Source organism: Zootoca vivipara, chromosome 13 (assembly GCF_963506605.1).
Source record: "Zootoca vivipara chromosome 13, rZooViv1.1, whole genome shotgun sequence".
In the NCBI taxonomy this organism is placed as follows: Eukaryota; Metazoa; Chordata; class Lepidosauria; order Squamata; family Lacertidae; genus Zootoca; species Zootoca vivipara.
In genome coordinates this window covers 42209109-42221885 of record NC_083288.1, presented here as the reverse complement: position 1 = coordinate 42221885, position 12777 = coordinate 42209109, and the positions used below count along the sequence as shown (strand labels likewise).

Genomic DNA, 12777 nt, shown 5'->3' with positions numbered 1-12777 from the left:
CCAGAGCATGCACCACTCTGGCGAGGCAGTCTGCAGGCAGGTAGGGTCTCAGCCTGCGTACCAGATGGAGCTGATAGACAGCTGCCCTGGATACAGAATTAACCTGCACCTCCATGGACAGCTGAGTCCAAAATGACTCCCAGGCTGCGCACCTGGTCCTTCAGGGGCACAGTTACCCCGTTTAGGACCAGGGAGCCCTCCACACCTGCCCGCCTCCTGTCCCCCACAAACAGCACTTCTGTCTTGTCAGGGTTCAACCTCAATCTGTTAGCCTAGACCAGGCATCCTCAAACTGCGGCCCTCCAGATGTTTTGGCCTACAACTCCCATGATCCCTAGCTAAGAGGACCAGTAGTCAGAGATGATGGGAATTGTCTTGTCAGGATTCAGTCTCAATCTGTTAGCCGCCATCCATCCTCCAACCGCCTCCAGGCACTCACATTTACCCATGAAAAATATCAACTTTATTGGGGGAGGTAATGTGGACTGAAATTGGAATTAGGAGGATGTTGTGTGGACAGCGTGAAAAGTATAAAGAAATGGAAGGACTTAAATTCAGGACTTAAATGCATTAAATTCAGTTGTGGACAGGGCCAGGTTCAGGGGGAGTGGTGCACACAAAACTACATATTACATAAAGCAATATATATGAAATTCAGGCTTTTCACATTAGCAGTTTCCCTATGTTCATTTGGGGCTTCATGTTAATGGACTCCCTCAGCCTCAATTGGTATGAACAACAGTAAGAAATTATGGGCATTGTAGTAGGGCAATATCTTGAGGACTATAGGCTTACCAACCCTGCAGTAGAAGCAGACTCATGCAGGGGGGAGGGCAGCCAGGTAAACTTTCCCCAGGCCTCTGTGGCCTAAGCCAGCCAGGGGTCTTGGGAATTACACTGCTATGCTAAGAACAAGACTCCCACCCTGGGGCCTCAGGCAAGCTCTGCATGGGCCTGACTAGGACGATTGAAAGCAGTTAACAATGAAACAATGTAATTTATCAAGATAATATTGAAAACAACATAATAAAATGCCACAGCAACTGAACCAACAAATTAAGCAGATTATTGGTTTAGCCCTTTTCAAAGGCACCCTTAAGACCCCAGAACATGGTGAATAGCAGCTCAAGGTGTACATTTGCAATCAGATTATTCCGAAGAAGCCATCAATCAAGGGTATGTTCCCCCTCCTCTCTCTGAAACACTGGTGTATTATTTACATTTAAAGGGGGCAATCAAATAATACAAAAGTTGTGGAGATTTTGATTGAAGGAAGTAACATTGCTTCAGAGCACTGTGGGAAATTAACATTGGTGAGGTCGTCATCTGTTGCTGACATAGCTTGCCGTGTAAAGATTGCAAGGTCCAGCAACACAGGAGAGGCACAGCAGAGGGGCACTCCCAGGGCCCCAGCAAAAGTTTAGCTATCCTTCAGGCCATTGCCTCCTGGCTGGATGCTCCACCAGCCTGTGACCCAATACCAAACCTGGGACATGGGTGTAGACAGGGGGGGCAGGAGGGGGCAGTTGCCCCCCCTAGAAGCAAAAAATTAATGTATTTTACAGACCATAACCAGCACTTTTCCCCTCCAAAAACTGAAGTGGAAAGGGCTTTGCTTTAGCAAGAGTAGCTAAGTCTCCGCTTCCTGGGGGGGGGGCAGCTGTAACAAAAACACATCAAATAAATAAAGCAAAGTGGCTACCAGTAGTTAAGCAGTTAAGACAATGGAGCAGATATCTCCAGGCAAGTTTCGATAGCTGACCACTTCACCCTATTGTTCTTCAGTGGAAGTTGTTAATGAGTATTCAGGAATAGCATTAAGACTATTGACGATTTAATGAGGGTGCAGAGGATTCAATTTGACTAAGGTGGCTCTGCAAGGCTAAAAGGAAGTGAATAAGAAAGGGGGGGGGCTGTAGCTTTGACAGACACAGTGATGTTTATAAAAAGCAGTGGTGTTCCAGTCTGCCCCTCCTCCTGCATCTGTATACTGTAAATCAGGGGTGGCCACCTCCCAAGAAACTCTGATCTACTCACAGAGTTAAAAACTGGGAGTGATCTACCCCCTTTTGGGGGGTTCAGGTCAAAGCTGTTGAGTTTTTTTAAGGAAGGGAAGCCCTGTTTTGGGGGGTTTAGGTCAAACTTGTTGAGCTTCTTTTAGGAGGGAGGGAGGCCCATTTTTGTTTAGGGCTTCAGGTCATAGTTCAACTTTTTTTAGGGAGGAGGAAAATTTTGGGTGAGCTTTCTTTAGGGGTGCCAGTGACCTACCAGTGATCTACCACAGACATCCAGTGATCTACTGGTAGATCACAATCTACCTGTTGGACGTGCCTGCTGTAAATCAAGCAGAGAGAAAGCTGCTTACAAGGCTCCTGTACAGGCGTACCGGTATCTTCCTCTTGCTGCAGAGTTCCAGCATCACAGCGTCACCCAGAGGCACCCACAAATATGAGTTATCCCTCTCTCTATTTCTTCCTTCCTTCCCTCCCTCTTCCATCCTTAATAAAATACTGGGGGGGGGGCAGATAAGCCCCACATAGAAAGCACATCAACATGGGGGGATGATTCTTTCAAATATGGTATTTACCAGTAATTGCGGGTGGGGGTGGGAGAGGCACCTAGGCCTCTAGGAGTTGGCTGCTATGTCTAGGAGTAGGACAATTCAAGAAAGCAGAATGATGCATATGCTATGGTAATATATCAATAGAATCATAGAATTGTAGTTGGAAGGGACCACAAGGGTCATCTAGTCCAACCCCCTGCAATGCAGGAATTTTTTCCTAAGGTGGGGCTTGAACCCACGACATGGTTGAAATATTATGCTGATATGCAGCAATGCCTCGGAGCTGTCGTGACTGCAGCCGTGCCTTGCCTCGCCCTCGCCCGCCCTGCCACCCCCTCTCACCTGCCCGACCCTCCCGTCCTCTTGCTGCAGAGTTCCAGCATCACAGCGTCACCCAGAGGCACCCACAAATATGAGTTATCCCTCTCTCTATTTCTTCCTTCCTTCCCTCCCTCTTCCATCCTTAATAAAATACGGGGGGGGGGGGGAGAGATAAGCCCCACATAGAAAGCCCATCAACATGGGGGGGTGACTCTTTCAAATACGGTATTTACCAGTAATTGGGGGGGAGGCACCTAGGCCTCTAGGAGTTGGCTGCTATGTCTAGGACAATTAAAGAAAGCAGAATGATGCATATGCTATGGCAATATATCAATAGAATCATAGAATTGTAGTCGGAAGGGACCACAAGGGTCATCTAGTCCAACCCCCTGCAATGCAGGAATTTTTTCCTAAGGTGGGGCTTGAACCCACGACATGGTTGAAATATTATGCTGATATGCAGCAATGCCTTGGAGCCGTCGTGTCTGCGGCCGTGCCTTGCCTCGCCCTCGCCTGCCCTGCCACCCCCTCTCGCCTGCCCAACCCTCCCATCCTCTCCAGCCAAGCAGGGTAGCCACCCCCTCTCGCCAGCCCCAGAAGCACAAGGTGGCCGCTGCCGCCGCCGCCACAATGTCATCGGGCCCGCTGGCCCTGTAGCCCCGCCCACATTCCCACTTCGTGGCCCCTCCCCTCCCGTGCCTTGGCCCCGCCCCTGAACGACTATGGCTTGCCCCCCCTAGTTTTGATCCTGGCTACTTCCCAGGTCCTGGGAAGGAAGGAGATGGAAGGTCCTGCGAAGCAGGCAGGCTGGATGTGGTAGGTGAAGTTGACAGGGAAATCCAGTTCCATAAGCTTGATGCCATTGTCTTCCCTATATCCCAAGAAGTCAGAGTGGATAATGATTTGCTTCATAAGGTGTGAAGGCTCTCAATATGAGGAAAAACAGGGCAGGATCTGAAACACTGTAGACAGAGATGCTAGCTACTAAAACAAGGCCAAAGTGCTGCCGTGCATTCAGAACTATGGAATAGAATTTCACCTATGTCACGAACCAGGCCAAGGTCTAGTAAACACATGTGGAAGCAATTAGGCACATTTAAAAACAGACACATACGGTCACAGATAATAATGTCAAGGTTGCCAGGAACAGTATCAGCCACAGGTGCCACCTTGCTCCCATGATTGAGGGGACCTGGGGCCATATGACATCAGCACACACCCCATTGGGCAAAGGATTCCTGCTTTTCAGTGCATTGTATTAGATGACCCCGGGGTCTTTTCAAAATCTACAATTCTATGATTCTCAGACTCCCAACAGAGAAAATGATTTTTTTTTCCTCAGAGCTTCAGATTTTAATCCCCTGTTTACTCTTTACTCCAGAGTGAATTCGATGGCCATGTTTTATGTCTGCCATCCTCAATCACCAAATAATAATCACTGTTGGAAGCCTGCTAACAAAAGATGTATAGACCATCATGTTTCTTGCATGGAAGTCCCCAGGTACTGCATAGCTGCCAAGTTATCCCTTTTTTAAAGGGATTTTCCCTTATGCTGAATAGGCTTCCTCGCGAGAAAAGGGAAAACTTGGCAGCTATGCAGTACTGCGGAGACAACTGTGCCCACTTTCAATGTCACCTCGTGTTGATCTGTCTGGTTAGTTGCCAACACACCTTCTTAACTTTTAAAACAATTTTTAGAAATACTTTGGAGCACACAGACACACTAACAGGATGGATATGTCTGTAATATAGTAGTGTTATAAGCCTTTAAAGAGGTAACCAGATCTTCAAATTCAAATTCCATGAACCTATGGGAAAAAATAAAATGTTATGCCACTTTGTTTTCTTGATTCATGTCAAAGGGATTTCTGAATATTTGATTTCCAAATGTCAATGTGGATTCATGGTTCTAAATCAAATCAGGGACAAACCGATTCTGTCTGAAAGAGGGGTGAATCACCGAATCAGGCTCTAAATTGAATGGTGGGGTGGAGCCTGCACATATCTGGTGAAAATACTTTTTTTTTTCTGATCAATCCAGGTTGAGAATTAAGACCAGATAGAGATTTACTTGTAATAATATATTGACAATAATTGCTCTCAGGACTCAACTATATAGCTGGAAATAAAATGTTTCAAGTGTGTTGTAAAATGCATTATACAAATGTGACATTAATGGTGATGGTGAGCTTTGGCAATACATTTTTCAAATAAATAAATAAATTGGGGGGGGGGATTTTCATGTATTTTATGTGTGTCTAGATTCCACCTCAGTCTTCTTGACAATACATGCTACAAGAGAATAATGTATGTGTAAATGTATGATTGTTTTGCTCAAAGCAAAGTAAGTCAATTTTACAAATGAATTTTCAACTGTGGAAATTTGGAGTCTAGAAAAAACTATATAAGGCAGCAGCTGAACTTGTTTTTCCAAGTATTCTACTGTACACACAGAGAAAAGCACAAAATACAACAAAGGGCAGGTTTATTTTTTCTTTATTTTTTCTTCCTTATTAGCTGTTCCCTATTGTTCAGCTCAGGCCTCAGAAGGATTATATAACATTTGGGGGCAAAGATGCAAAGCAGCAGCCCACCACCGGAGGCTAAGATGGAGAAGATCTCCACAGCTACCATATATTTTCCTTTGGTGCTCAGGTAGGAAGGAATAAAGGACAGCCAAACACTGCAGAAGACCAACATGCTGAAAGTGATAAACTTGGCTTCATTGAAACTGTCTGGTAGCTTCCTGGCGAGGAAAGCCACAGAAAAACTTACAATTGCCAGGCAGCTCATGTAGATGAGGACACAGTAAAACATTGTCACAGACCCCTCATTACATTCTAGTATGATTTCTTCTGTCACTGAGTGCATGTCCACATCTGGGTATGGGGGAGAGGTTGCCAGCCACACAGTACATATCCCTGCTTGAACTATGGAGCAGGAAAGGAGAATGGAGTGGCCTAGTCCTTTCCCCACCCATTTTCTCATCCTGGATTCTGGTTTTGTAGCCATGAAGGCCAAAACCACCATGAAGGTTTTTGCCAGGACACAAGAAACAGCGGTTGAGAAGATGATGCCAAAAGCTGTTTGTCGGAGGAGGCAGGTCACCTTCTCTGGTCGGCCAATGAAGAGCAATGCACAAAGGAAGCAGAGCAGGAGAGAGATGAGGAGAGCGTAGGTGAGGTTTCGGTTGTTTGCAATGACAATGGGTGTGTCGTGGTGTTTTATAAATGTACCAAGTACCAAAGCTGTGATCAAGGAAAGGGAAAGAGAGAAACAAGCTAAACTGATGCCCAAAGGTTCTTCATATGACAAGAAGCTTATATCCTTGGGTAGACATGCATCCCGGTTCTTGCTTGGATAGTCTTTTTCTGGGCATTTACTACAGTCATTCATATCTGGGCGGGGGGAATAAAGAAATAAGCTCATATCATATCAGTTTGCTGAAATGTTTCCTTTCTGTCTGAAAAGAAAAGAGCTCTCTTTAAATCAAAATACATGATTAGTACTGTCTGGGCCTCTTCAAAGTGGTATTGTTGAATTTAATTGGTTCAGAGCTATGTGGTCCTGTAAGTGCCACAGCCAGGGCCATTGACACCTGAATGTTTATTCACACTAGCCTGGGTGTAGCCTGTGTAATTCAGAAGGAGTGACAAGGCCACCCTTGATGTATTATTTGAACCACATGCCATCCAACTACCCTCCATGCATTGTCATTCTCATTTTATTGGCATATTTTCACTATCTGAAAGACAATGATCACAAAGAGGCAGAATCTGTCTCACACAGTAGATTATCTCTTTTGAAACTTAACTTCAGTCATCCTTACAACACCTTTCAATTATTAGTGCTGAGACTGGATCTATTTCTCCTACCATCCTGGTTTGCAATCTTCCCCTCTGCACATGGGATGCAATCGTAGCAGCAAGGTGGCTGTCCCTCCTTCACTTTCTTGCTTGATCCTGGAAGACATCTCTCAGTACAGACAGAAAGCGGCTGAGTCTAATCCATAAATGGAAGAGCAGAAGGTTAATCAAGTGAATAATGAGTTTGGACATATTGTTCTTGGGCCGTTCTCTATGTTACTAAGCTGACCCAGCATTTCAGCAATATGTAGAATAGACATATATATATATATTAGTAGTAATGTTTGAAGTGATGTGATATTCCCTCTATTGTTCTAGGATGTGCAGGTGTTGTGCTCACATAGCAGTGCCCTATCTCTTCTGCATAGATTGCCCTGCCAATTAATGCACACTCTGAAGTTTGCTATAATTGTTACTTTTGAGTTTGTTGTCAACTAGCTTTTCATCTCTAGAACTGATTTTGGTGCCGATTGCTACGCCTATTCTTCGACCCATCAGATGCTGTCTGGGGAAGAGACAAATAAGGGATTTTTGAGGAATGCAATCTTGGTGAAGTCCAAAACAGCAAAAATTCTGGATAAATCCTTGAATTGGAATGAAACTATCCAAGATCTAGGACACTCATTGGAATGCTGCAACAAAAATCTAAAGACGTTAAGAAAAAATATATACATTTGAATACATATTTTGAGATAACTCTTTTTTGAAGACTGATGCCATCCATTCCTAATGCTCAGTCGCTTGCTCTTTACACTTTTACTCTAAGCACTTTTGCTCTTAGCTTTCTCATTCACTCTCTCAATCTTCACCAGTTCTCCTGCTTGTACCTCTTCCACTTGTGTCTGTCCTCACTTTCTTCGTCTGGTATTACAGTGGTACCTCGGGTTATGAACTTTATTCGTTCCAGAGGTCTCTTCTTAACCTGAAACCATTTTAACCTGAGGTGCACTTTCGCTAATGGGGCTTCCTGCTGCAGTCACGCCTCTGGAGAGTAATTTCCAGCGTGCGAGCCAGTGTGGTGTAGTGGTTAAGAGCGGTAGACTCATAATCTGGGGAACCGGGTTCACGTCTCCGCTCCTCCACATGCAGCTGCTGGGTGGCCTTGGGCTAGTCACACTTCTTTGAAGTCTCTCAGCCTCACTCACCTCACAGAGTGTTTGTTGTGGGGGAGTAAGGGAAAGGAGAATGTTAGCCGCTTTGAGACTCCTTCGGGTAGTGATAAAGCGGGATATCAAATCCAAACTCTTCTCTTCCTCTTCTTCTTTCCATTCTCATCCTGGGGCCAAGTTTGTAACCTGAGGTGTTTGTAACTTGAGGTACAACTGTATTGTACCTCCTTTTCTCAACCACCTCATTTCCCCACCATTTAGCAAGAAAGGCGAAATCCTGGGGCTTATCTATTTATACATCTTCTTACAGTCAGTTAAAAACCAGTATTTTATAACTGTAAAAAATAAATAAATCCTAATTTCGTTTCTTTATTTTAATATAGATTTCTCTTTTTACTTAATATTCAAGTTGCAGTCTCCCCGCGGACAGAAAGAACCCATTTAGTTACTCCAACTTTTCACTTGTGTGCTCTTTCGGATATAAGATTGCTTCAGGATCACAATGATCATTCACAACTTCACTTCATGGTTTCATCTTCTTTCACCAAGCACACCCTCTAGTGCAGCGGATATATATGCTGAGGCCCTGATTGGCTGAAAAAAACCTGTACTCTTGTCTCCAGGCCTTTTCATAGAAAAAAACTGTTATTTGACCTAGATCAACACACCCATATTCAGATGAAGGTTTGTGTGATGCAAAAACCACATTTGGAAAGAAGCAGCTTGTGGTGCTGTCCATTAAAGGTTTGGATTAGAGTAAAACAACCTAGCTTTTATTTTGGTCTGAACTAGGTTCCTTAAAGTACATTTGCACAGTTATCCTTGCAAAACTGTATTTTGTAGTAAAAAGATTCTTCTGTTTTGTAATCTCCTTAATAAAATATTTTCCTTTATAACCTGAGTAGCTTCTTGCAGTAAGCTTTTGGCTCTTAATCTGATACTTGGATGCATTGGTCATATTCTGCACAGTAACTTGCAGTTGATAAGACAGTGAGTAGACATACAGGTGAACGATAATTGCTTCTGCAACATTGAATCTCTTTGGAATTATCTAACAATGTGGTCCTACCTGATTAAACCAACTGTGCCATGTTATGGCATCTTCATCAAGGATGAATGATTGGTCTGGTGGAGCCTGTGGATCTATCCTCCCAACACTCACTCTGTGGAAACTTTGGTTGGGGAATATAATCCAATTGACGATATCTAAGCTAGACACCACCTCCCCATTCTGGTTGATGAAGACCACATCTCCGGCAGTATTGTTAAATGAGATACTTCTCAGAAAGTGATGGACCTAGATTGAAAACAGAAAATGCACTAGTTTGGAAATGGCTGCAGTTCTAATACATGGCTAAAGTATCTTTTTCTTGTGGGCAGGACCTACAGCAAGTGGTGGGTGGTGATTAAGTCAACTGTGAGTGGAGTCAGGTCCAAGGATGGAGAGACCACCAATTTTCTCTCTCCCCAAACTTTCTCACCCTTTCCACATTTTTTAAAACCGTTCTTTCTCTCCACCGCCCCACACTTCTTTTCCTCCCTTCCTCTTCATCCTAGGAGACAAAACAGTGGTATGCGACCACCTGCTCTGAGGGAGGATTTGGTGTATATGGGATAGAGAAAATGCTGAACATCATTCTTGACCATTACCACTGCTTGTTATCTGTAAATGCAGTGACATCTCAGTTGTCTCCAAACATCTCTCTTAAAAATGCTTTTTCTTCTCTGAGAGGATTGAACCAGCTGACAACATTTCGAAAACCCATACTTTGTGAGGGAATCACAGGTCTCTTCCTGTTGAGCATGTTCAACCTATTACCTGCCAAAACTGTGGATCCTTATTCTTCTCTCCCCCTCTGTACATCATTGCTCTGTGCCTGAGTCTGGATGCGGACATGGCATGTAAAGCATGGGCCAAGGCGTAGACAGCACTGTGGATGCTGTAACTGTGGCCTGTCATGCTCATTTCAAAAAATGTTCCAGGAAGGCTCTCCAGCTTCTCTTCTCCGGTGCAAATATTCCCTTCCACCTTGTATGAAGTGATTTCTGGGAATACACATCCAAAGGCCTGTTGCCAGAAGTCCCTGATAAAACCATCCCCATCTGTGGTGGAAGGTTTTCTGTGCACAACATACTGATGAAATCCTGGTGGGTTTCTGAAGTGAATTTCAAAGGATATAGCACCATTGAATATTCCTGAATCCCAATTCCTTTGAATGACAAATGAACTGAACTCAACCAGAGCTGTTGTTATCCATACTTTACTTTTCACATTGTTTGTCATGTTGTCATGTTCTGATAGGTATGCAAGCCATCTAAAAGTTGCCATGGAATAAGATTTTCCATGGGCTACCATTACATTAGCTTTGCTGCTAAAGATTTTACGGTTTATAATTTCCCCCTGTCGTAGCAAGTCAAACATTTCAGAACTAAAACTAAGATCGGGGATTCTTTGTAGGAGTGCAATGCAGACACCACTTTTGGTAAACATTGGGGAAATGGTTTGCACAAATCTTTCTCCATTTTCATTGTCCGTAGCAATGACTCCAATCCACGTCCACCTGAAATGCAGAAGCAAAGAGAGAATTCCCTTATACTGAAGGGCTTCTGGGGCTGCCATCTGGTAGAAGGGAAGCCCTGGGCTTTTATCATTCATCACTGGAGCAGAGCCGTAAATGAGCTAAAGAGGAAATGGAGGAAGAGAAGAGACAAAGTAGAGCTCTTTCCAAGTATTCATAATCATTATATGGTGAACCCTGTTAGTCAAATATGCCCTTTTGCCAATATTTCGGGGTTTGTGTGCCTCTCTCTCAGGTATTCAAAAGACACACATGCAAATGGGGTGAAAACTGGAATCTTCTCCCATCTCTGGTTTTTAAAACTTTGCTTTGATGACTGCAGAGGGGCATTGTGTCTGTTTTATATTCGTTTTTTTATAAATCTTGTTAATGCTTCAACACTAGAGTAAGATGTTACGTCTATTTTACATTTAAAAAACAAGAAACTTTTTTGTGTCATTGCAAGATTTGGCAGGCTCTTGTACAATGGATAAAACTGAATGGAGGAATATACCATGCCTCAAACAGCAGATTACCTAGACATTATCTGGCTTTTTCAGAATTGCAACTTAGGTCAGATATACATTTCTTATCTGGAACTTCGTCTTTCTTCTTCATGATGCACATGCCCCATCACACAGCAAAGCTGATTCTTCTCAGACATTTATTTCATTTGTGAATCAGCTGCTAACTACTCTTACTGTTCTCCTGCAGAAGTGGATGGTATCTGCCATTTGCCATAAATCCACATTGTGGTGCCGTAAAGAGGAATAGTTATTGTACTGGCTCCTACCTGTTAGTTTTTTAGCTGTAAGCAATTCCCCCACTTCCCCAGCAGCTTATTTGACAGGCCCTCCTCACTAAATCTTCCACTGGCACCTAAATTCGTACTTTATTTTCCAAGGGTCTCAAGGTGGTGTACATGGTTCTCCTTCCAATTTCATCTTCACCCTGAACTGATGCCGAGGACCCTGTCTCTTCATCTATGCAACTAATAGAGGTATAGTACATAAGTGTCTTACCTGCGGAATCTTATAGATATCCAAAAGAGTTGCCACATAAAAGGAGATTTCAGAATCCAGTCCACCAATGACCCCAGTCAGATTATTTTCAACATCACATATATAGTTAGGGACAAATTTCTCCACCATGGATAAAAGCAGCAGTGTGGCAAGATATGTGCTCCTTGCATTGTCATAGCTGTCATATAAGTGGAAGCCCAAGGTGATATTGGGTAAAATGTGAGGGTCTTCGTTGATCTCCTTGACTGCAAATGCCAAGGCCACAATGTGCTGGTAATCCTTAGGCAGCACCCTAGAATGAGAGTTGCAAACAGCCCTTGAGATATTTTAGAATGGTTATCATACCTCCCCTCTGTCTCCTATATTTTATAGCTAAGCATGCCAAACTTCCTCAACCATTCTGCATAAGGCTTGGTTTCCAGACCCTTGATCATCTTTGTCACCCTCCTCTGAACATTTTTCCGCTTGCTAATCTCCTTCTTATATTGCTGTAATCAATACTGGATACAGGTGTGGTCTGAGCAAGGCAGAATAGAGCAGTACTATTACTTCCTTTGATCAGGCCACTATACTTCTGTTGATGCAGCCTAGCATAGCATTAGCTTTTCTTGCTGCGGCATCACATTGTTGCATAGCTGCCAAGTTCTCCCTTTTTTTAAGGGAAATTGTCTTATGCTGAATAGGCTTCCTCGTGAGAAAAGGGAAAACTTGGCAGCTATGCATTGTTGACATATGAAAAGCCACTGGGGGTGGCTAGCCAGTGGATCATTCCACTGCTGTAATAAGTGAGTAGTGTAGTTCTTACACAAGCTCTTCAGGCAGTGCTGGTGGGGGTTCCTCAGTGAATGTTGCTGGAGAGGTGAAGAAGCCACCATGGGAAACAATGCCACCAATGAGGAACTCTCCAGGCTGATGATACATGTGAAGTGGACGGTGTGGATCTTGGAGCCTGCATTTTGCTATATGAGCCTGACATACTTCGTAAGAAATCAGTTCCAGCAGCCAGAACACTAAAACTACCATCTTTAATATGAGGGCTACTTCTTGTTTTATGCAGAAACCATGATATTTATGGCAATACTAGAATAGGTTTCTCCAAGATAAAAAATTGTCTCATTTAAACAGTGGTTTAATTTCCTGAGAGGACACAATCTGGGAGTATCCAAAAGCAGACTTGCTGATCCCAGACACTATTTAAATAATTCTGGTTAAGTTGTAGTATCCTTTGTGTTATGTTGCCAGTGGCCAAGAAAATACACAGGGATTTTTGAGGAGCAGCAGATTAATTATAGCCCTGTTAATAACTAAGTAGGAGTGTAGTTATTCATCTAGTGCTCG

General features: G+C 43.6%; 1 protein-coding gene across 1 annotated transcript; it reads right to left on the bottom strand.

Annotated features, from left to right (window-relative positions):
* Window positions 1-5380: 5380 nt before the first annotated feature.
* On the bottom strand, window positions 5381-12462 carry LOC118095616 (vomeronasal type-2 receptor 26-like). The gene is made up of 6 exons (XM_060281285.1): window positions 12245-12462; window positions 11440-11731; window positions 10219-10539; window positions 8929-9156; window positions 6760-6886; window positions 5381-6282 (listed from the first exon to the last, which is right to left on the bottom strand). The coding sequence occupies exons 1-6, from the start codon at window positions 12460-12462 to the stop codon at window positions 5381-5383; spliced, it is 2088 nt and encodes a 695-aa protein (XP_060137268.1).
* Window positions 12463-12777: the final 315 nt, after the last annotated feature.

What these genes read in the sequence shown, in the direction of transcription:
- LOC118095616 (XM_060281285.1), bottom strand. Translation starts at nt 12,462, where the DNA reads ATGGTAGTTTTAGTGTTCTGGCTGCTGGAACTGATTTCTTACGAAGTA. An exon ending in GCACTGCCTGAAGAGCTTGT is followed by an intron (nt 11,732 to 12,244) that starts GTAAGAACTACA and finishes CTCTCATTCTAG; the next exon opens with GGTGCTGCCTAAGGATTACC. An exon ending in ATATCTATAAGATTCCGCAG is followed by an intron (nt 10,540 to 11,439) that starts GTAAGACACTTA and finishes TTTCCTCTTTAG; the next exon opens with CTCATTTACGGCTCTGCTCC.